We start from the raw sequence: 25693 nt of genomic DNA, 5'->3' as shown, positions 1-25693 counted from the left end.
GATTTGCATTTCTCTGATGGCCAGTGATGATGAGCATTTCTTCATGTGTTTTCTGGCTGCATAAATGTCTTCTTTTGAGAAGCGTCTGTTCATGTCCTTTGCCCACTTTTTGATGTCAAATGCCTTTCATAAGGAGTTTTACTAATTTATATGTCATCCATTATATAGGAAGATAAATGTTCTATATTTATTCTACATATAATAGAAGCCTCAGGTTAAGCTGGTTCTTGATTCCAAGGTATTTCACATAAACAGTCTCATAGAACCTTAGGATGTAATGAACTTTTAGAAGATAGCTAATCTAATCCCCAGCCCTCATTTTTAGGTATTCTGTGTCATAGCACATATCATACTGATAGTGATTGCTTGTTTCATTATTGTCTCTCACCCAAAAAAGTAAGGTTTATCAATGTAGGAATTGGCCTGCCTCATCTATGTTTTGATTCTGTATAAACTCAATGTTTGGCACATTGCTGGCACTCAATATTTGTGCAGTGCTTTCTTAATCAACCCAGAATCAGTTATTTCGGTATCGTGATATGAACACTGACATAAGAATCAAGAAGCCTCAATTGTGGTTTCACACCTGCCATAGGCAGCTGGGACATAATTGTTCTATCTCTCGGTTTCTTGATTGGAAATTAAGACTACATGCTCCATAGGATCCCTTTCAATGCTAAAATTTGAAATGAATTTTAAGCCTAACTGCTATATTTTATATCACAATCCTCCAAATACCTAAAAGAGATACAATGCACACTTTGTTTTCTAACCTTCGATTTCTTTAAGTTTTGGAGAGAGTGAGACTTGTAGCAGGGAATCGCTTCTGGAGCTGACTTGTCTATGTAATCTTTTACTAGCACATCCTAGTTTGTCATTTTCTCCTTGTAGTATGTGATACTCAGAACAACAAGATACTGTAGCTGTTGGCTGACCAGAGTGGAATGTAACAAGATTTCTATGAGAAACAGACTGGACTTTAATTCATGCAGTTCTACATGTCTTAAGAGATTTTAGCAGTCACAGTGCAGCTGCTGTTGACTGTTACATTTTTAGTCATCTAAAACTCTAGCCCTTTTATTCTTCTTAAGTCCTGCTGCTCCTACAGCTTTAATAGGTGTCCTTAAATAAGGAGATGTATGAACACCGCAGTAAAGACCTGCCACCTTCCTGGTAAAATAGAAAGCAACTGGGACAGAGAGAAAAAGACTTGCCTCTGGGACAGAAAGATCCCGGAGAGGAAGGCTAACACGTGAAGCTGTGAATGCTTCCAGGCCAAGGTATGCGTTTTCTTTATCACTGTATCCCCAGCACTAAGATCAATGCCTGGGGCAAAAGAGGACCCCCCAAATATTTGTTGAGTGAGTAAGAGCTGGGAAGCCATATCCTGATGGTCCTTTTTATTTTAGGTCCTCCCAACTGTTGGCGAATATCTTCTTTCAGTGAGGGGAGAGTTCCCTGGCATCCCCCGGGTGTTGCTTCGCTTGGTATAGATCCCAAATAAAGTGGTACCAGACATGTAACTCCTCATTTCTGGCAAGACACTGGGAAACAAGATCACGTTACATCACTGGGTTTAAGTTGAATATTTGTCTGATTGTGAATGGAGCTATTAAAGAAGAAGTTACATGACAAAATACATTTTTCTTTTCCAAAATTAGGACCCATAGAGGGAAATTAATGATAGAAGACATTTAAGACAACATGAGAGTTTGGTTTTCAGGATATAGGAGAAGTTGAGGTTTCCTTTTCTACTCTCATTTCTTGTCCATCAGGTTCAAAGTTCTTCTTGAAGTTAAAGTTGATACCAGACACAGAGAGACTGAACATACCAGAAAGGGCACATATCATCCTAAACCATTCCCTGCATTAGACAGCCCTACTAACAAAAAATGACTCCCATGTATGTCATTTTGACTAACTAAAGCTGCTCAGAGTCCTGAAACATTGCATGAGTTCTGGAAAATACCCAACTTGTTGAAATAATCTTGCTATATGGTTGCAAGCCTATAGAAACATAAGCAAATAATGCTAAAGGTAAAAAATGGAAAAGTAAAACAACTCTTTTATAATTATATCCAAACCTTACCTAAATAAGAAGCAAGCGGTTCATTCTTTTTGGTAGACTCAACATTAAAGGTTGTGTTTCGTGGGATTATGATTTGACTAGCCTTCTGCATGACAACTGTTCCATTCCAATCATAGGCTCCTACTGCTCCAAGCATGACCCAGTCCTCACATGCAAATAAATAAGATAATAATATTTAATAAAAATAATAAGGGGAGATACTTAAACGCCATTAACAATGTGTATAGGTATACTGTTCAAAGTGCTTCACATTTATTAGCTCATATAATCCTCATGATAACTCTATGGGCTAGATGCTATTGCTACCATACCTGTTTTACAGAAAAGGAAATCGAGGCACAAATAACTTGCCCAAGTTGTACAGTAAAATTGCACATGGAAATGTCAATATTCTATTGCAAGGATCATTATGCCTTTTCTTTCATTAACTACAAATGATATATTTTATAATCTTGCCTCTCTGCTTTATTCTGGGTGCCCAGCATCCTAGGTCTTGAACATGGAATTCTAATAAGACCCTTGAATTCCTTGACACTGTGGAAAAATATTCCACATCTGTAGTAAATATGTTAAATTATTTCATTTAGACAGATACATAATTACAAGGCACGGCTCACACTGTCTGATTCACAACTATTAGTACAATGTAGTGAACTGTGTGAGAGAACATACTTTCCTAATAAGAAGCTTGTGAAATGACATTTTCCTATTTGAATTAGAAAACATCATCATAGCCTGCATAATTGTTTAAACTATGAACTGCACGTTACACTTACTTACTGATGGCTAGATGTTGGTTTTGGGAAGGGAAGTCTTGCAAACATATAGTTCATTTTTCACCAACTGGTCAACATACCTGTGAATAATGAGCACTGAAGCCAGTCTGAGACATTTCCATTTCAAATGAAGCTGCTGACTGGTCAGCTGTAGCTATAACATGGGAAAATATCACTGTAAATAAGTAACAATGCCTTTTCATGCACTACTGACTTGCAGAATACAGATAACTGGTAGAGCTTGTGGTCTTACCAACCAGAACTTCAAACATCTTAGGGCATTTTCAGCCATACATTTCTCAACCCAAAATTTCTAGGTAGGCCTGGGTAGAAGACAGAGAAAGACAGTCAAAGGGCTCATGTCTCAAATTCTTGCTTATTAGCAGCCCTGTCCTTGCCAGAGGGGTTGAGAAATCTCCATTCTTATACTGTAGTATGTTGTAGATCCTGTGGTGCTTTGGGTCCACATGGTTCAAGTTGGATGTACTACAGTAGGAAATTCCTGTCCAAATTCATGCCTTGGGAACCCTGCTGAGCCCTTAGGCTAAACTCCCTTAATATGTTATGGGACTGAAAAAAATTTCATTCACATATTTAAAGAGGTTTCTCAACTCCATCAGTCCCACCCATATTCAGGCCATAGATCCTGTCAGAATTTCATCGTGTGATAAAGGGTTTAGGTATTTTAGTATGCATTTATTTGCTCTAATTACTGGTGGTAAGTATCACTCACAGATCAGGAGGGGTCTTTGTGATAGGACTGCCCACATGCCATTCAATCATATATTTTTAAAAGATCCTGTACCCATTTTGAAGCTCTTTACTGAAATGCAGAGATAATTCAGAGCATTCCATGGCAGTCTGCTACTCTCAAATTATTCTCAAAATATTCACAAACCCAAAGCCACAATTTCCTGAGGGAATTGATGGAATGTTGATTTATTTGCTTGCACTAGGGGTTACTGATTTATTTGGCCTTGCAGATAAGTTAAAAATAGCACTTAAGAAAGTCAGTCTGCCCTTTTGTTGAGGCAAGAGAATAATCAAATTTGTGAAGGTAACTATTTGTTAGTTATTTACATGGATAAAATTGCGAACAAATACATCAGTAATTACCTTTGTAGGACTAGATTAAATGGGGCAATCAAGACTTCAAATACATCATTTTAATCTCTTGTGCGAATTGCCCTGTAATTTAAATGACTGAGATGCACTTTAACTTTAATTTAAACATGTATTTTCAGTCCACAATGCTTTCAGGTGTTTTCTCACTTATCTGCACCATCAATAAGAATGCAGCAACGGAAACCTGCATTATTTCCAGCACCTGCCCTGCCGCTAGTCTGCCTTCAGCTGAGAACAGACAGAAGGAAGCTATGTGATGTTCTTCCTGCTGCAGTGGCATCATGGTAATAGACCACTATACTCTCCTGGGCTTCTTGCTTCAAACTACTCCCTGGACTGTTCATGGGTGTTTGGGCCCGCCACTCTAAACACCGTGCAGCCTCTGGTTAGAAATGCTGGCATTTTCTCCCAGTGCTCAACGGGAAATGGAGACAGTAGATCATTTTCTGATGTACTAAGCAAGTCCTTGGCATACTTGCCTCAATAGATGGCACTGTCCTTGGCAAGCAGAAATTTCATAATCACAGCTATTTGTCATCTTAAGATACATGTTGACAGGAAATGGAGATTTCCCGAGCAACAAAGAAATAAAGCCTTTTTCAACAGCTCATGAAAAAAATAAGAAATAGTCTAGTAGAAACACTGCTTTTGGTGTAGTGTAGCAACAAAGATGATATAGAAGACATTTGTAATCTGTAAAGTTCCTTATAAAATGATGTCATATTTAAATATAGAGACTTCTTGGGGTGTTTGGGCTCTTCATCATGTCACCTTTAATCCATGGTGTAGTTAGGTTAGAAACAATTTGAAATGTCATTTCAGGCAATTGATCTCCCCCTCCCCCAGCTGAAGTGGGCTTCATTTCTGCCAGTCTTAGGTTACTTGCTTACTTAAGAGGAGATTTAGAAATGACACTGTATTCTGTTGAACTATCAAATGTAACTATGTAACTTTTCTTTTAAATTACTTTTACAGATTGTTTCTATCATATCTTAGCCCATGTTATTAAAAATTAAAAGTACACAATTAGTTGGAAGACCTTATGTATTTTCTTAAGGCCAGCCAAGCTCATAATCTGGTTTATCGGTAAATGACACTGGGATAGCTGTTGAGAGACCAAAGCCACTTAAAAATGACTTGTACACGGAGCACAAGACAGCTGAGTTCTTCAGAAGCAGCTGGGACTCCAGACTCATAAATAATTAGAGTGTTCTGTTTCTAAAGGCACAGGCGAAAGAGGCCAGGGGAAAAGGGAGGCAGAGAAATTCAGTCTGACTGGGCTGTAGATTCCTATCACCTCTAAATCAAATGTTCTAAGTACGGATTGTGACCCAGTCATGAAATCAACAGACTGAGTATAGCCAGCATTTTTTTTCATTGAAAGAGATTAGGGTAGAATGGAATTGATGAGAAGCCATCACAGTGCATCACATATAAGAATTATCTTGTGAAACCTTGCCTTATTTTTATATGTATATATTTATGTGCACTGGGTCAAAAAGCAAAATGTAGTTATTATCGTGAGTCACACTCAAAAAAAGTTTGAAAGCCATAACTCTAAATAATTTTCTTTCCTTTCTATACATTTTCATAGTCTAATTTTTCTGCATTTTCCCAGCCCCTTGATGCTCAATCAAAATGGTCTACTTTTTTTCAGTTATGTCTCATTCTCATTTTGTCTTTCTGTTTCCTATTATCAATCATATCAGGGAAACTAAGAAGGTGCTCTTAAATTTCTATTTTTAAGATATAGAAACAACAGTCTTTTAGTGTGTCCTCACAAGGACAGGGTCACCTGGATTTGGAGGTAGCCTAAGGGGAAGAGAATTCTCTGGTGGTTTCTCTCCCTAGTTGGAGAAAAGGTGCATGTTCCCTGAGACTAGAGATCATCAAAGAATGTGAAGAAAGAAGCTTTGCCAGTTTGCCTGGCATAACAATTCTGAAGACTTTTTTTTTTTTTTTTTTTTTTTAGGAAAGATCTAGTTCCAAAGTAATTAGCTACTTGACATCCTCTACCTAAGGCAGAATAGGGAATGCCATAACTCGTTATCCTCAACAGCCAGTCACCACTGAAAACCCAAGGAAAAATCTGCAAAGAAGTAACATGATTTAGACAAATACAGTGAACCAATGTTTCATTGCCATGGATTTTAAGGCAAAGTTCCATGAAGACCTTTAAAATGGGCAAGGAGCAAAACACAGAGAAAATAAATGAACAAAGAAGTTATTGCATAAGAGCACTCTTGTAGTAGCTCAATATGAAATGAAGAAACAAATTAAAAATAAAATCCCAAACCAGAGGTAGTACCCTCATTTTCCAAATCTATATTACAGAAAAGGAATAAAGCACATGGAAACATTTTCGTCCTGGCACATCTACATTGACCATTGTCTTCATCGGCTGTCCCATCAGCACTGCCCTACCATGCCCTTACAAAGAGAGCCTCTAGCAGACACAGTGTTGTGAGAAACAGCCGTCTCAATGACAGATTTATATAAAAGAGCATTGTTCCATGCTAGATATTGTACACAGTAAAAAAAAAGTATTACTGATGTATTAGGAATAAATACAAAAATCCCATTATACTGATTTTGAATTGCAGAGAGAACATGCAGCAATAAGATAAATAGACATACCTTCCAGGGCAAATATTCTTTCTCCCAGAGTTTTAACAATGGTGACTAGAGCCAATTCATCAGAGACGTTGAAGAAATGCTTTTCAGTGGGTTCGCTTGCAATTGATTTTATTTCCTCCACAAATTTTTCAGTGCTTAAATTTCCTCGGTTATAGCTGCCAAGAATCTAAGACACAACAGAAACAGCAAGAATATATTTTAAATTCTATGTGTTAAATAAAGGATCTCAAGCATTTTGTCAGTAAACAACAGTGTAGAGTACCTTAGCATAATGGAATTTTTATGTACTTTCATATTTATGGAAGAGTGATTTTCAAAATTTGCAGACTCCCTAATATTAACTGTTATATAAACACCGCAATTGGTGTAGAAAAATATAAAGGGCAATTTTGAATGTGTGTGAAAATTTCTCCTCTTGTACTCTGTGTCCCTGTTACTAACAGCTGTATTTTTAAAATCTGACAGTTCAAAAGTAATGTTATATTCATAGTTTCTGAATGTCTTTGATATTATTCCAGCTAGTGATGTCATTATCTGCTGGCAAAGGCAATCAGCAAGTGAGTTGCCTGCTTTTGAATGAGCAATTCTTCCTGAAACTATTACCAAAGCACAGTCCAGCACATATATATTTTAAACACATACTGGACTAAGTGGTAATCTAAATTGGCAATCTAGAAAATAAACAATTGAGATATTCTTGTTTGAAACCAAATGTTGGAGACAGGGGCATTCTTTTTTATAGAGAGGAGAGAGAAGCAGGAGTTACATATGATAGTTAACTATAATTATTTAGATGTCCAAGCAGGTTTTCTCAAACATTTAGTTTTTTTTAAGGTAAGGTTTATTGCAATAAATTATATGCAGTAAAATTCACCCTTTTTAGATGTACAATTCTATGAGTGTGACAAACCAATATAGTTATGTTACTGCCACATCAAGGTGTAGAATATTTCCATCACCCCAAAAAGTTCCCTCCTGCCCCTATAGTCAATCCCTTCCTCCCCTCGCCTACCCCTGGAAACCACCGATCAATTGTCTGTCCTTATAGCTTTGATTTTTCCAGAATGTCAGATTTAAGGAATCATACAGTATGTAGCCATTTGTGTCTGGCTTCTGTGACTTTGTACAATGCTTTTCAGAGTCATCCGTGTTGCTGCATGTAGCAGTAGTTGGGTCCTTTCTATTGCAAAGTAGAATTCCATTGTATGGATGCGCCGCAATTCATTTAATGAGAACATTTGAGTTGTTTGCAGCTTCAAGATATTACGAATAATGCTGCTGTAAATATTCACATGTAGGTCTTTGTAATAGACATATATTTTCTTTTCTCTTGAGTAAAGAACTAGGAGTGAAAGTGCTGCGTCATACGATAAGTGAATGATTAACTTTATAAGAAACTGCCAAACTGCTTTCCACAGTAAATGTCTAAGAGACCCAGCTGCTTTGCATGCTTGTCAATACTGGTTATTGTCAGTTTTTTTTTTTTGTTCACTTGTTAGTTTTAGCAATTGTGTTGGTGTATAGTGGTGTCTTATTTAATTTGCATTTCTCTAATGACTAATGATGTTGAGACTCTTTCATACACTTAATTTGCGATAGTATTTCTTCTTCGGTGTAGTTAGTGTCTGTTCAAATCTTTTTCCCATTAAAAGAAAATGAGCTGTCTATTTTCCCTTAAATGTGTTGTAAGAGTTCTGTATATAGTCTGGATGCAAGTCCTTTATGTGTTTTGCAGATGTTTTCTTCCCGTCTGTAGATTGTCTTTTCATATTCTCAACAGTGTCATCTGAAGAGTAGAGTTTTACATTTTGATGAAGTCCAACTAATCATCTTTGTTAAGGTTTGTACTTTTTCTGCCTAAAAAAATTAGTTTTTAATGTAAAAATTTCTTATGTTAAAACTTACTTTTTAATATAAAAATGTTCAAGATAATGAAAACATTTTTAAAACAATATGTAAAATTTAACATGCAAAAAAGTTTAAAAATCCCCAATATGTACATATGACCTAATTCTATTTTTTAAATCACATAAGTACATGGGCATAAAAAATGTGAAAAAATGTGTATCATAATTTATTATTTTTATTTCTGTATATTAGGACACTAGGTGTTTGCTTATATTTGCTTCAATATATTTTTTGAAAACTTTATAATAAAAAATCACTTTTATAATAAATAAAAAAATTAGTTTTTACCCTAACACTTGTAGTTGCAAGTGTTACCTGAAGATTATCACTTTGGTTTTTATTTTATTTTTTTTTAGTGTTTATGATACATTTATAAAAATAACTCAAACTGGACACAAGCAAAATGTCTATAAACAGTAGAGTACAAATTGTGGTCTATAAAATAGATAACAATAACAAAAAATGAACCCCCAGTACACAAAATATCACAAGCAATAATTATGTTGAGTGAAAAGCTAAACACACAGTACATACTATACAGTTTTATTTATTTGAAATTCAAGAATTGGCAATCTAAGTGAGCTATGGTGGTATGTCACATCAGTGGTTACTACAGGGGGTGTGTATTTAAAATGAAAAAAAAAAAGAAAAAAAACATGCTGGGTATATATCCCAAAGAAAGGAAATCAGTATATTGAAGAAATATCTGCACTCCCCTGTTTATTGCAGCACTGTTTACAATAGACAAAATATAGAATTAACCTTAAGTATGGATCAATGGATGAATGGATTTAAAAAAACATGGTATATCTTCACAACAGAATATTATTTATCCATTAAAAAGAACAAAACTTTGTAATTTGCAGCAACATGGATGGAACTGAAGAACATTACATTAAATGAAATAAGCCAAGCACTGAAGGACAAATATCACTACGTTCTCCCTCAAATGTGGGAGCTGAAAATGTGGATCTCATAGATGTAGTGAATAGAATGGTGGTTATCAAAGGCTGGAAAGAGTAGTGGGGAAGAGCAGGGATGAAGAGGGGTTAGTTAATGGATTTAAAACTATAATTAGATGGAAGGAATAAGAGCTAGTGTTCAGTAGCACTATAGGACAACTACAGTAAACATATTGTATATTTTAAAATAGCTAGAGGAGAAGACTTGGAATATTCCCAACACAAAGAAATGATGTGTCTGAGGTGATGGATATTCCAATTGCCCAGATTTAATCATTACCCACTGTATGCCTGTATCAAAATATCACATGTACCAGGTAAATATGTACAGCTATCGTGTATCCATAAAAGTTAAAAATACATTTTAAAAAAGAAAGCACAGGAAACTTTCTGGGAGTGATGAAATTGCTCTATATCTTGATTAAGTCTTATGTGGGTGCACACAATTGTCAAAACTCACCAAATTGTTCACTTCATGCACACTTTGCCCACTGAAACCTTGCATTTCACTGTACTGTAAATATCATTTGAATTTTTAAAAACAGAATGAACTATATGGATATGCAACAATATGGATGAATCTTAATATAGTATTAAGTTTTAAAAGTTCCAAAATATTATATACAGCATTACACTCTTTTTAAAATGTTAAAAACAATGAAATATTCTTAAAATTTATTTTTTTGGATATGTATGGGTGCCTACATATTATTTTGAAAAGTAGAGCAAGGGTTGAGGAATGTAGAAAGTGGACTGATGATTAACCAGGTGGAGGAAGGCAGGTGGTAAATGTGCTCAGATGTAGTTATCAAAAAAGAGGGCTAGCTGTCGATTTGGGTGGTAGATCCACGGATGCTTATAATATTATTAAAATAAATACACAGATATAGTTCTAAACAGAGAAACAAATAAAGTTTGTTTCAACAAATGATTACATTTTGGCCTGAACGAAGCAAGGATCAGGATTAATTCAAGGCTATGCTCCTGGAATCCAAAAAATAAAGGAAAGACACTGAGCCTTTTGCTATTGCTTGGTTTTTGTTTTTTGTTTTTTGTTTTTTTTTTTTAGACTATCCAAATCCTCTAAGAAGAAGGAGAGTCTTGGCCTCCAGTGACCATGAAGGTACAGGAATTTTTTGGCTTCACATTTCTTTTTCCAATAATAGCCTTGTCTGGCATCATTAAAAACGAAGAGCTCCATGGTGCTGCCTTCAAAGTCCTGTTACAAAACAGACCTCAAGCACCCTTCTGACCACGGTTCTGCACTGTGGCCTAGGAAGATAGTGGGCACAAGGGCAATGGGCTTGAGGGCTGCCCCCACCCCTCTCCTCCAGGTCCGAGGCTCCCCCTACCCACCTGAGTAGCTCACCCCCACTGCACATCTACCTGTAGTTTTTTAAAGTCAGATTTAGAACGGTAGATTAAAAAACTGACATTTTGATTAAGAAGGATACAGATTTTTCACTTATAGAAAGTTAGAAAAGAACTAAAATTACTGTTTAAAGTGTTGCTGTTTATGATCTATGAAAGACTTGTTTATTTGTATCATTAAATAGATAGTGGGCTGGGCACGGTGGCTCACACCTGTAATCCCAGCACTTTGGGAGGTCAAGGCAGGTGGATCCCCTGAGGTCAGTAGTTCAAGACCAGCCCGACCAATATGGTGAAACCCCATCTCTACCAAAAATATAAAAATTAGCCAAGTGTGCTGGTGTGCGCCTGTAGCCCCAGCTACTTGGGAGGCTGAGGCAGGAGAATTGCTTGATCCCGGGAGGTGGAGGTTGCAGTGAGCCGAGATCATGCCACTTCACTTCAGCCTGGGAGGCAGAGCAAGACTCCATTAAAAAAAAACAAAAACAAAAACAAAAACAAAAAACGGATAGTAGTTTAGAGCAACAACTGAAATACTATAATGTACACTCAATGTTAATGCGAGAAAGTGAGTCTTGCAGGCAGTGCAGTGGCTTTTGAATGTTCCTTACTAGAGAGAAGGCAGTGGTGGATTTATTCTCGATTCTTTTCTTTTGCTTCAGTAAGGCCCTCATCCTTTTCCCTGGGGAGTATCAGTGACTGTCCCAGAGGAAATACCACATGTCTCATCAGAGGACTTTAAGCCAACTCTGCCCCTGTCCTCTGGCACCCCCCAAGTCACTGGGTGCCCTTGCCTATTTCTCAGCTTCCTTACCTGCTGCTCCATGAAGTTACAGGAATAATGAGGTTACAGGAGTAATGCACTAACGTCTGGGAAGAACTTCAAGCTGCTTTGAAGAAGTACACTGTTAAAGAAAACTAGAGCTAGCTCTGAAGTAACTTTTTATTTCAGAACTTGTTCCCCACTAGAATGTCTACATTTTAGGTAGAAAGGTCTATACCAGGAGCTTATAAATTGCATCAGAAAACAAAAATTCAATTCCCGTCTACTTCGCTGAAAAGCAAGTGTCAAACGTCAGAAGTTGTTAATATTTAAACAGAGACAACTGGCACTTTCCCCCACTTTAGTTAAGTGATGGGGGAAGATAATTAATGAAAAAGATAGTCGAAAATTGCTCAGATGGGGAAGGGAAGCCCAATGGCCACTGCTCTTGTTATATCAAACAAATTCTCTCTCTTATTTAAAGGCAAAGGCATTTTTCCCACCTTCCCACCCTCTTCCCCTCCTTTCCTCCTCTTCTTTTTCTCTTGTTTTTTTCAGTCCTCTTTTTCTCACCCTTCCTTCCTTCTTATGTTTTTGCTTCCTTCTTCCTCTTTTCATCTTTCCTTATTTTTTCCTTCCTTCCTTCATTTCAATGATTGTTTGTTGAGTGTCTGTGTGGCCTGGCATTGTGCTGGGTACTAAGGACCCAGAGGGAGCAAGATCCAAGTCTGTCCTCACAGGGCTTACCTTCAAATGAAGACCTTTCTCTTTTCCAGCCTGGTTTGTGTGACTTTCATAAAATTACCCAATATGCACACAGCTCTTCTCTACACCCAAGAGTTTGAAAACATCTCTAGCAGCACACTTACAGCTATGGAAAACCGTTGAATGTTTTCATCTTCACAGTCTTGGATGACCTTCTTCAGTTGATGGTTATCATGAGACTCTCCATCCGTCACAATAACCATGACTTTTTTAACTCCTCTTCGGGCACCCCGGGCTTCCGTGAATGCCTCCTTTCTGAAGTAATCACAAACAAAAGAGAGGTTGATAAGACACCACTTTACAATAGACAAAGTAAAAAACTAAACAAAAACACTGACTACTCTAGGTAGCCTGGTGCTTCCCTCCAAAATTAGCATCAATGCCCATCATTCAAGCTGGAAGGCATGATGAGCCTTGTTTGTAATAGTTTTAGATTTATTTCAGATGATGGAGAGGTCTCCATTTTGCTAATCACCACACATCCTATATATAAAAAGGCAGCAGTATTTTATTCTTTGTAAATTTCAAAGGGAGGGTGTGACTGAGGCATACATCAGGGTCAGAGAAGGCCAGATCTGTAAACACTCCCCCAGCTGCTCCTTTCTCTGTAAACACCCCTTCTCTCATTTAACAGGCCTCTTTTCTTCTGCGTCTAGCAGAAACTTTTGCTTGAGACTTCGCTTCCCCCACAGCTACTCTGACATTTGTAGAATGGCTTGAAAATCCTCTAATCTGGGGAGGAGAGATGAGAGAGAACAGAGTATTAGTGGGGCTGTGAGTGCTTGAGAGTGTCCTGGGGATAGGGACATCTGCAGCCTTTCACATGGGAGTAATAGACTGCAGATGGTGATGGTCTGAGTCCATGGAGTAGTCAGTTGGGTTTTAGTGGGCAAAAAGTGGTTGAAGGAGTTACAAAACATTTGGCCTGAACTATGTGTTAGGACACAGGCTGCTGAGAGCAGGGTGGGAGAAGATGGCAATGGAGAGGAGGGGAAAATGCTATAACCTAACTGCAAAAATAACCCTGAATTTCAGGGAGGCCGAGGCGGACAGATCACAAGGTCAGGAGATCGAGACTATTCTGGCTAACAAGGTGAAACCCCATCTCTACTAAAAATACAAAAAATTAGCTGGGCGTGGTGGCGGGCGCCTGTAGTCCCAGCTACTCGGGAGGCTGAGGCAGGAGAATGGCGTGAACCCGGGAGGCGGAGCTTGCAGTGAGCCGAGATTGCGCCACTGCACTCCAGCCTGGGCAACAGGGCAAGACTCCGTCTTGAAAACAAAACAAAAAATAACCGAATTTCAATTTAATTAAACAGCATTTATGGAAAGAAACAGAAGACAGGGAAATGGAAAATTTTTGTTTTTTATGTATTCTATCTAAATATATACACACACTTCTCCCCTCCCCCTTTATTTCCTTTTACTCAAAACTTTTCTCTCTGGAGTCTTGGAAGAGATGAGTATATTTTATTTAGTACTAAAGTAATGGAAGGACTTCATATATTTCTAGGATTTTGGTACAAAGTACAGCGATCATTGTACTGAATGGTCCATTTAGATATTTGGTTGTACAAACAAACAGCTGCCATTTGGGATAGATTTGCCAAGGAAACGCCTGTCTTAAGCTAACATTCCAAAGAGTTTGCACAACAGATACACACTAAATATATCATAATTGATATCTTTAAGCAGGAAGAGAGGATTCTGGTAAAATGGGCAAAAGGATTCTATATGATTACTTTTCTTTCAAAGGACTTAAAGCAAATATGACAAGATTGGCCAGGCGCGGTGGCTCACGCTTGTAATCCCAGCACTTTGGGAGGCCGAGGCGGGTGGATCACGAGGTCAGGAGATCGAGACCATGGTGAAACCCCGTCTCTACTAAAAAAAAAATACAAAAATTAGCCGGGCATGGTGGTGGGCGCCTGTAGTCCCAGCTACGCGGAGAGGCTGAGGCAGGAGAATGACAAGAACCTGGGAGGCGGAGCTTGCAGTGAGCCGAGATTGCGCCACTGCACTCCAGCCCGGGCGACAGAGCGAGACTCCGTCTCAAAAAAAAAAAAAAAAAAATGACGAGATGTTGACAACTGTCAGTTCTGAGTGGTGGATATACAGGATATAGTTGTACTAATTTTTTACTTTCTTTGAGTCTCTCTGCCCTCTATACTTGACAAAGACCCTCTCCTTGACCAAAACTGAGTCAGGCTCCTTTATGTCTTCTTCTAGACTGGGCTCTGACCCTGGGCTGTGTTCTTTACCCACTTAGTCCAGTTTAAGCAAGAATCTGACTTAATCAATTTAGCGGAAATCCCTCATCCTTGGTATCTGATCAAATTCCTCATTCCCCACCCTCTAAATCTTATTACGCTGTTCTGTGATACTATCTTTTAAAAGAATTGAATTTATAGGCAATTAGGCTGAGACAGCTCCAGTGCCTTATGTTCCTATGTAAGCAAACCAAAATCCAATTCAACGTAAACAGTAAAACAAAACTTAAACACTACCAATTAGAAACTGCCAACTAATTTCTAACTAGAGACTTTACCAATCAGAACCTGGCAAGTAACCTCTAACTTTCCACCAGATCATACCCAAATAAGGCAAATGCCTAGCTATAGCCAATCAAGTTATTTATTTAATTTGATTTTGTGTTCAGCCCATAAAAGCCCATTGCTCACACTGCTAAAATGGATCTTTCCGAACCTCTTATGGTTCTGACTGCTGCCTGATTCATGAATCATTCTTTGCTCAAATAAACTCTGTCAAATTTAATTTGTCTAAAATTTTCCTTTAACAAGTAATAAATATATATTTGGTCTCTGCCTCTGGTTTCTGGTGCAGAACTCCTAAAACTCTTGTAACTTCCTGAGCAACACTGGTGCGAGGTGCATCTTTTATTCTAATACATGGTCTTTAACCTGGGTTTCTGACATAGATATTCTAATCTGTTGAATTTCCTGGGTGATAGGAGTATCTTTTGTTCTAATGAAGTAACTCTTGGTGGGCTCCTAAACAGGAGCTGATCACTAGAAGGACCAGGCCATGATCAGAAGCTTGAAAGGTTCAGCCCCAGCTCTCATTCTCCAGGAAGGAGTGAGGGGCTAGAGACTCAGTTAATAATCAATCATGCCTGTGATACGCCGGGTGCGGTGGCTCAAGCCTGTGATCCCAGCACTTTGGGAGGCGGAGGTGGGCAGATCATGAGGTCAGGAGATTGAGACCATCCTGGCTAACACGGTGAAACCCCGTCTCTACTAAAAATGCAAAAAATTAGCCGGGCGAGGTGGTGGGCGCCTGTAGTCCCAGCTACGTGGGAGGCTGAGGCAGGAGAATGGTGTGAACCCTGGGGGGCGGAGCCTGCAGTGAGCTGAGATTGCACCACTGCGCTCCAGCCTGGGCGACAGAGCGAGACACCGTCTCAAAAAAAAAAAAAAAAAAAAAAAAATCAATCATGCCTGTGATAAAGCCTCTGTAAAACTTTCTGAACTACGGGGTTCAGAAAGTTTCCAGGTTGCTGAACAGGTGGAAGGAGGTACACTATGAGAGGGAATGGCAGCTCTGACCACTTTCCCTCATAGCTTGCTCTACGTATCTCTTGCTGTTCCTGAGTTGTATCCTTTTATAATAAACTAATAATAGTAAGTAAGATGCTTTAGTGAGTTCTGTGATCCACTCTAGCATACAATCAAACCCAAGTAGGGGGTCTAATTTGTAGCCACGCTGGACAAATTGTGGGTACCTGGAAACCTACTAGCTCTAAATTGGAAGAGATTCTTGAAGGACTGAGCCCTTAATCTGTAGGAGATTTGCACAAACTCTAGTTGGTATCAGAACTGAATTGAATTCTAAAACACCCAGCTGATGTCAGGTAACTGGTCGATGTGGGAAAAATCCCACACATCTGGCATCAGAAGTGACATGTCAAGTGTTTGGTGTATAGAAAGAGAAAAACAGTTTATTTTTCCTACTATTTGTCTGCCTTCAGCAAGAATCCTGTTGAGCCAGTCTGGCAAGAATCCCCCTAGCCTTGATGTTACTGCCAATCCCTGCCCTGCTCCTTGACTCTAAATGTCCCCTTGTCCTCACTGTAGTCAAAGCTGAGCCCCATCTCTCTTCCCTACTGCAATACCTTCATTGTAAAGGTTCCTCTTGAGTGATGTCTTCCTTACAATCTTTAACAAACATCATGAAGAATTTTTAACATACTATACAAGTAGATTTTCTGGCTTTTTTTTTTTTTTTTTTTTTTTAAGGCAGAGTTTCGCTCTTGTTGCCCAGGCTGGAGTGCAGTGGCGCGATCTCGGCTCACTGCAACCTCCGCCTCCTGGGTTCAGGCGCTTCTCCTGCCTCAGCCTCCTGAGTAGCTGGGATTACAGGCGCCCACCACCACGCCCGGCTAATTTTTTTTTTTTGTATTTTTAGTAGAGACGGGGTTTCACCATGTTGGCCAGGCTGCTCTCGAACTCCTGACCTCAGGTGATCCAGCCGCCTCAGCCTCCCAGAGTGCTGGGATTATAGGCATAAGCCACTGCACCCAGCCTATTTTCTGACTTTTTAAAGTATACAAACAAAGGTGAAAACAGATGCTACATGTTAGTCTGTTTTTTTTTTTGTTTTTTGTTTTTTGTTTTTTTTTTTGAGACAGAGTCTCACTCTGTCGCCCAGGCTGGAGTGCAGTGGCGCAATCTCGGCTCACTGCAAGCTCCGCCTCCCGGGTTCACGCCATTCTCCTGCCTCAGCCTCTCCGAGTAGCTGGGACTACAGGCGCCCGCCACCACGCCTGGCTAATTTTTTTTTATATATATTTTTAGTAGAGACGGGGTTTCACCGTGGTCTCGATCTCCTGACCTCGTGTTTCGCCCGCCTCGGCCTCCCAAAGTGCTGGGATTACAAGCGTGAGCCACCGTGCCCAGCCACATGTTAGTCTTTAACAGATCTTTGTATGCGAATATCATATGAGATTCAATCACTTTTGAAATTCAAATTCCTTAGATCGCTAAAACTTCCTAATTCTCTTAAATATCAAGGTTACAACTGAATTGAATGAACATCAGCTGAAGGAGATGATCAAAAGGCCTTTCATAAATAAAATGTGACTGTTCTAAAATCAGGGCTGGCTTTATGTAATGGAAGATTAGACATTGACAAAACTTCTGAGTACACCTTTTCTGTTTCAACTACATTCCTTAAAAAATTGTCCTTGTCCTCAAAGTACCAGTATCCAGTGTCCTTTCTTGGCACTAAGCATTGACTTTCCTGCATGCTTTAAAAAATTGAAATATACCAAGAGTGTCCCTTTCTTCGAGACAGGAGAATCCAGACCTTATGATTAGATACTGTAAGTTTATTGACAAAAGTAAAAATTTGGGATAGGAAGAAGGGAACACACACATGAAAAAATTTTGAACTGGGATTTACTGAAAATGAAGGTAAAGAATTCTAAAAATATTAAAAATATTGTTTGCAACTTCTGCCTGAAAGGAATAAAAAACAATTAAAATGTGCTTAAACATGAAAAGGTAATTAATGTAGGAGAAAAATACTTGGTACTATCACTACAGAATTTTAACGTATAATCAAAATTCAATAGACTCTGTGTCCCACAGCTATACCCTTTGTGAAACACAGAGGCAAAAAACATATAGGGACATGGCATTTAGAGCACTATTTATGCAGAAGCAAAAGCAGCCAGAATATTTCTTCAGTTAGTTTTCAGAGATGAATATTCATTCTTAAATGGTTGCCTTTGGAAAACATACAGCTCCCTTCAGGCTCAGAGGTTTCAAAGAACATTTTGACTTACTTCAAATGCACACTCACATTTAATCGATTATCGAATGGGGGTGCATTCAGTACACCTAAACGTGCACTCTTTGTGTATACAAATTGGTGATTCAATAGGTGATGCAATAGGTAGGTAAATGTCAAATTACCTCCATCTGTTTGTGGTTATTTTCTCTTGGGCCCCATATAACTAGAGCCAGATGATTTTCTAACATTCATGAGGCAAAAGCTGCACATGAAATTTTAAAATTTTGAATATCCAACCCATTCTTTGCAGGATCATTATTAACTTTTTTAACCTCCTTAAAATAGTCATCTTAGCAGGCAGATGAAGTGAGAGCATGGATAATTAGCTTTCCACCTGAAGCGAGAGTTCAGAAGTTGAAGACATTTAACAGAAGGATTCTTAACATTAATCAGACTACTTATTACATTTCCTGTGATTTTTGTATTGTTTTGAATTTGTTCAGAAGTTTGCTAGTTTAATGAATGAGATAAGAGAACATACAGGAAATAAAGTGTTCTACATTTGTAAGAGAGGACAATTCCGTTTGTTCTTATAAAATGAAATTCAACCACAGACTGAGTTATGTGTTCACCATAAAGAAAACTGCAGATGGAAGAAAAGAAGGGTTGTAAATTGGAGGGAATCTAAAGAAAGTAAAAAAGGAGAAAGAGAGGATTACAAATGATAAGATCCTTTCCATTTATTTCAAACTTTGCACTAAAAATGATTTCAAATAGACAGTATTTAATTTGGCGCCTTAATACCTCTTATCTCGTGGCTTCGATAACAGTAAATCAAGTACTGAAAATACATGGACATTCTAAAATATAAATATATATTGAGTAGAGGTAGACCTATTTTTAATCCATTCTTTTAGATTGAGACTCTTAGAAGCTGAAAACAAAAAATAAATGAAACAAATATTAACTAATATTGTCTTAGTACCCAAGAACATGAAATTATAGATGCAGTGATATTTTAAAATGGATTCTCTATCAATTAAACCCTTGTAATAAGAGAAGGATAGGAAGGATGGTAAGATTGTGTTATACAAACATCTGATCTTGTAACCATTATCTAATCTTCTGAATCTCATTTTAAACAAAATGGCTTTAAATATTGTCATATTAAACTTTCATTTGATACACCAAAAGGCTAAATCATGAGCAGTTACTTTAGTTTATTTTTTTATCCATATACCTTGCTGTGTCTATTCCAAGAGCTGTCATAGTCTGGCGGCCACCTCTCTGGACTATTTTCTTTGCTGCAACAAGTACCTCTTCGGTGGAAGAATACTTATTGAGGTTGAACTCATGGGTCACGTTTTCTCCATACTGTACAATTCCAACCTGAAATACCAAGCCACTGTGAGTTCTACGTCAATTCAAATTTCCTGTTCAGATTTCTTCAGTTTAAGCATGTGAATCAGATATAATACATTTCAGATGAGTTTGCCAACCTATCAGTACACAAATGCTTCTATTTTGACAGTAATAAGCATAGTCATTCTGTGACTGTTCATAGTCCAAAGAACAAAAGCAAACATGCTGTTACTAAACTTCTCAAACAATTGGTTTATCTAATTCAACAGATTTTACAGAGTGACTCTGGTAGGCCTTCGTGGGTAGAATATGAAACACACTGATATGGTCTCTGCCTTCATGGAGCTTCTCTTAAGCTGGAGGGAGAGAGAGATTAAACACCTGATCATTCAAATACATGAACAATTGCAAACTGTGGAAAGGACTGTATGGGAAAATCCCTAATCAGCAAATATAATCTAGAGGCCAGATTGAAAATGGGGGTCCAGGGAAGGCCTCTGAGAAGCTGAGACTGCAAGAGTGGGTGCTAGAAGGGCAGAGCATCCATACAGAGGAAACTGTGTACGTGAAGAAGACCGGGATGGGAAAGAGATAGATCTACCCTAAGAATGGAAAGAAAGGCAGTGAGCCATGGCCAGGGCTGTGAGGAAAGAAGAGGGCACCATGAGGCTGGAGGAATAAGCAGGTTATGTAGCCTGTAGGGTTACACACTTGAGCAGTGAGCTTTGTCTAGCCTACCTGCAGCCTCATTTCTCCCAAATCAGCCCTTCCCAACTCCACTTTCTTTCCTTGTTCTGTCTACCTTTCCTACTGCCTTCCTCCTTTCATTCCCTTTAGTCCACAGATTGGATAATACAGACAGCTAACTGCAGAGCCTTCACGAAGTGAAATACAGGAGGGAAAGTGCCCCCAGATTTGATTGCCCTTGCTCCATATTCTTCCTCTTCTCACCTGCCTCCTGGCCCCAGTAATGGCTATTTCTCCTACCCTTTTTCCACATCTCCCTTTAAAGGTTGATGTGAACCAATAAACTAATCTGCATTAAAAATTGTGACTGAAGATTACTTTTTGTTTAACCATCCTATCTCAAAATCCAGACTCAATTATTTGCCCAAAGGAATATCTCTTTAATTCAGGAATTCCAGGTGATTCATTACTTGGGTAAGGGAGGTAATTTGCAACAAGCCTGCCTTCTTTCCAAGGCAATTGCCTACTTTGCCTGTTGGCGAAGTTGTCTCTGTTACTTGCTTTAGAGCAAATCCTATTTCTTAGTCTAACCTTATTCTTAAGTAGCATGAAGTCTCAGTAACTGGTTTCCAGCCTCCTCTGCTGAAATCACTGATGTCAGAAAGCTTTAGTCTTAATTTCATGTCTGATTTATAGGTACATTTTCACACTAGGTCTTTTTGGAAACTAAAAGCATATTCTGGTGTTTTTAGAAACAAGAGAAGCCCAAATTTAAAGCAGTTTTTATCATCTTTGAGTTACCCTCTAGAGTACACTGGTTATCTTGGAGCAATTATGTCCTTATGCTTAAATAAGAATACTATGATATATATTTAATCGTCTTTTTAAAACTTTCTTCTCTAATTATTTAAATTATAATAACAGAAATATGATAATGTTTCATAAGTGAGGAAACTGAGTTGAAAACACCCAATCCCTGTAGTAAAGTGGTGGAAGGGGGGGTCTAGTCTAAGATGTGTATCCCTTATCCCAGGGCTCTGTCAATCACCCTATTTCCTCTCAGTAAAAAGGTATCTATCTAAAATCCTCCATTCTTTAGTCACCTCAACCTGCTAGCTTCTGCTGAGTGCCACTGCCCTTTCATGGCTACTCAATGTTTTTGATTAACTAGCTAGTTAACTGAGATATGTTAAAGTATATGATGAAACAAACAAATACATATATCATATTTTGTAAAAAATAATAGAACATATGAATTCTCTCCTAAAGTTGCTTAGTTAGGTGTAAGATAAATAAGAAATAACTAGAGAACATATGTAATTGTAAGACGAGGTTACATCATCAGCTGAATGAACATGCACTCTGCTCAATCCACGTCCAGGTTAGCCTTTTTCTGTGAATTTATCTTTCACCCAATATCCTTTACCACCTATTCTGAGAGAGCTACTATATTTGGAATAAAGGTGACCAGAAGACCCTCTGGGAACAAGATAGGATATAGCCATCTAATTACGCAAGAATAATAAAGTGGATAAAGACACATCTATGACTGCAATTCAGGGTATTTTCTTGATTTATAATAAAATGTGAAGAACATTTTTATTACCCTCTGCATAAATTAAAAATTTTTTTCTTCAATGACCCTAAAGTTTTTGATTAGTAATCCTTGGGGACACTGAATAATTATTAAGGGACGTATCCATGGATACACATGTCTTTGTGTATATAAATGTTCAGTGTAAATAAAAGCAAAATGGTTTTGTTACTTGGATAATCATTATGGCTAATTCTAGGTATCAAAGTGAACAAACACTCTTGTGGAAGTTAATTGCTTATCAATTAAGGACATCTTACAGAGTTTGCTTTGTTTTTATTCCCCCTTGTTTTTATTTGATTAAGAGGCTAAAGAGCTTTGAAAATTTTCCCTCCTACTCCTGTTGTTTTTCTTGAAAATTTTAGCATCTACTTAATAATCTATTAATCTAATACCCACTGATAATCTATTGAATACCCTAGTCTCTCATTTCTTTGACCTCTCCAGCATCAGTAATCTTTCCTCTAGCCATCTTCTCCCAAGGTCTTATCCTTGACCTTGTCAGTTGGAAGACCTTGTCAGCAGCTTAATCCCAATTTCAAATGTCCTTCTTTTTGACCATTAACTTTGACTCATTTCACTAATTCCCTGACCACATCAAGACCTCCAACTAATTCATTAATACTGCCATTTTTTTTTTTTTTTTTTGGTACTTAGACTAGATTCCATGGTCCAATCACTATAATCATTTATTTGCAAACATTTAACTACTTTAACCTTTTTTCCCCTCCATTGACTCACTTGGCTAACTTCCAACTCTGGTTAAATCCAATTATCTCCTCCTCTGTATATGCTTCTGTGGCTTTGAATGCTGCTAGACGCAAGTCACACAACTTGTAACCTGGTCTCCTTTTAAAGGAATGACCATGAATCTCAAAGGAGGTTGCACATTTGAGCACTGCCAAACACTACTACTATTTTTGACTAATGAGTGCACGTTGTTCTCATTTATTGGTTTTGATCTAATTGTCGTAAACTGCCAACTCCTTGGGAAAAAGGGTTATCTCACTTACATGTGGGGATGAGCTCACATGAGAGGAGTTGAAGAGATGCCAACTTAACAAGACTGCTTTGTGCCACATGTGTGTTAATACTTTACATTTACAACAGACTTTACATAGCCTAAAGAACCTACTGTGAACCATTGGATTATCCAGAAAAATTATCTTCACACTAGGAATAGTAAAAAACTCAAAACGTTGGTAAGTCAGAAATCAGTGCTTTAAATTTTACATCTCTATCATCCATCTATCCACCTCCAATATGTGCCTGGCTCCTAAAAGCTTATTCTTTGTAAATCTTAAAATATAAGATAAGTTATAACTGCCTATTCCCTTATCTGCTCTGGATACTTTGCTTCTAGCAATGCTACCTGAGACTCTCTTCAGATGACTGCACTTGGGCTACTAGACTGCTTTACCCCAAAGACTGAAAAAACTAGGAGTGTCTGGGAGTCCCCCACCCTCCCCAGCTCCCCATCACCCTGATCCACAGGCAATGCTGAGTGCAGGGAATGAGAAGTCAGCCCCTTGACTCAAGCAGAAACTCCCCTTCCAGATCAAGCTGACGCCTGGATTCCACTGGAAATTACACTTTCCTTTGTCCTCTGTTGATACCTTGTTTTGCTTCCCCAATTCTTCAACTACTTTCTGTTGGAAATGCTTCCTCACAAATAAATCACTATCATGTGAATCGTCCTCTCAGGGTTTGCTTCTGGGAGCTGGACCTAAGGCAGCTGTCAACTGTGTCCCTGCATTTCCTAGTCATGCAAGACAGGTGAGCTCCAAAATGGGTCTCAGCCCACAAGGGTTCTTGGCTTTGCTCAGGAAAGAATTCAAGGGCAAGCCAGAGGTGGAAGAAAACAGCTTTATCTTGAAGCTGCAGCATTACAGCTCTGGTGGCCTTACAGCTCCGTGACTGCTCCTGCCAGGCAGGGCTACCTCACAGGTAGAGAGGAGCAGTTCAGGGCAGTTTTGCAGTTATATTTATACTTAACTTTAATCACATGTACATTAAGAGGTGGTGTATGCAGAACTTTCTAGGGAAGGAGTAATAACTTTTGAGTCCTTGGGTCATTGCCATGGAATGGGACAGTAACTCCTGGTTGTTGCCATGGCAATGGTAAACTAACATGGCACCCTGGTGGGCTTGTTTATGGAAGGCATCTTCTGCCTCATCCCTGTTTTAGCTAGTCCTCAATTTGATCTGGTGTTGGAGCCCAACTCCAGAGTCAAGTCTCGCCTCCTACCTCATTACCTTAGCTCAGGCCAGACATCATTGCTTTGAACTTGGACCGTGGCAATGGTCAGTCTCTTTGCTGCTGATCTCCCTCTCTTCATTTCCACTCTCTTCAAATCCTTCTACATATTTCTGGCAGACTAACTGTCCTGAAACTCTGCTTTCATCCTACAACGTACTTGTTCAAAAACCTCCAATAACTCTCCATTGCTGTATCAATGACTTCAAAATATACTTTAAAAGATAGATTTTTATTCTAATTTTTTAAAAATAGATAAAACTTCAAGCTACTCCTTGAAATACTAGGTCCACATGTTAAAATCCAGTTTTCTCCTCTTGACCTTCAGTCCCTCAATATTCCAATGCTAAATTCTCCATTCACCCTCATCTTCAGGACTCCCCAGTATGAATTCCACTCCTACCAAATGCTCTTCTTTGTCCCTCCTACTAAGCTAATCCTGTAAGATTTAATTCCAGTTCCACCCTGTCTGCAAAACTTTTCTTACCTTGTTGCCAAGGTAGCCCATATTGAGCTTGCCCTTCTTGGAACTCTGAAACAAACTTGTCTGTGAGTATTGCATTCTTCTCAACTGTTGGAGTGCACACTATATCTTTCCAAGTACGTCCTAACTTTATAGGGACAGGCAGGGGTAAAGAGTATGGACTATGTCATGGCTTTTGATATTCTCTTATCCTTCACTGCTGTTTTGCTTTGCTCACAGCTGACCCTAAGACATTCTTACTAGATGACTGTAACATTTCGCATAAGCAAATGGAAAACCGAGATAGCAGGGAAATAATGATAAGCAGAAAAAGAGAGATACAACGAAGTCTGGGAAATGTGAAGAGGGAGCAGTGGAAAAAGTCAAGTCTCAGGGAAATGACATTCAATGTAGTTCCCTGGCTGATACTGGGGTGCTTGTTTTCTTAGGAACCAGATAGAGTAAGGTCTGCTGTGAGTCTTCCCCAGGAAAGGGTACCATTTATTAAAAGCAATGGCAAAACCGCAATTACTTTGGCACTAACCTAGTATTAATTTTCATTACAGAGAAAGGGTCAAATCACAAAACAAACAAATGTAATGTTGTGCTGAATATTGGTGAGATTCAATTCAACAGAGATAGTTTCCATTTCACCTTAGCTTATAATTTAAGGCTAATAAAACAAGCATAATGTAAATGTATGTAGCAGAATCAAATAAAGTATGAGAATTAAAAAGCAAGTTAAAAAGTGAGCCAAGTGATGAACATTGTGAGAAAGCAAGAGGAGAGAAAATCACAAGCATATTTATTCTCTCCTACGTGAAAATCCTCAAGGAAGAAGGAGGATTCAGCTTCCTGAATCTGAAAGCCAGCTCAAAAATAGCAAAGAGATTATGAAAGTACTATGGAAGGAAACAAAGTGGCCTTCAGCCTGGAAAATATGTCAAAGATGATAATTAAAGGAGTTTAAGTCATCCTAGAAATTGAGAGGAAAAAGAAAAAAAAACAGTCATAATATTTGACTTGAAGTAGCCAATTACGTTGGAATGATACAAAAGTCAGATGGTGGAAGCTGGATAGAGAGCTGGCGACAACAAATAATGGAGGTGGAAATATTCTAGGCATTTTGATGAATAGAAATGGGTATGCAGGGATGACAGCTAAAAGGTGCAACCGGGTT

General features: G+C 38.4%; 1 protein-coding gene across 1 annotated transcript in view; it reads right to left on the bottom strand.

The window, feature by feature from the left end:
• ITGA1 (integrin subunit alpha 1) overlaps positions 1 to 25693 on the bottom strand; it is a 170613-nt gene that overhangs the window by 54620 nt on the left and 90300 nt on the right. The window contains exons 7-11 of the mRNA XM_032144683.2: positions 19391 to 19539; positions 12501 to 12651; positions 6628 to 6793; positions 2946 to 3019; positions 2090 to 2234 (exon numbers count right to left, since the gene is read on the bottom strand). Of these exons, the coding sequence (XP_032000574.1) occupies positions 2090 to 2234; positions 2946 to 3019; positions 6628 to 6793; positions 12501 to 12651; positions 19391 to 19539 (685 nt within the window). The remainder of the gene's footprint in view (positions 1 to 2089; positions 2235 to 2945; positions 3020 to 6627; positions 6794 to 12500; positions 12652 to 19390; positions 19540 to 25693) is intronic.

Source organism: Hylobates moloch, unplaced genomic scaffold, assembly GCF_009828535.3.
Source record: "Hylobates moloch isolate HMO894 unplaced genomic scaffold, HMol_V3 SCAFFOLD_23, whole genome shotgun sequence".
NCBI classification, from domain to species: Eukaryota; Metazoa; Chordata; class Mammalia; order Primates; family Hylobatidae; genus Hylobates; species Hylobates moloch.
The sequence above is the reverse complement of the archived record's forward strand: the minus strand, read 5'-3'. Positions and strand labels throughout refer to the sequence as shown.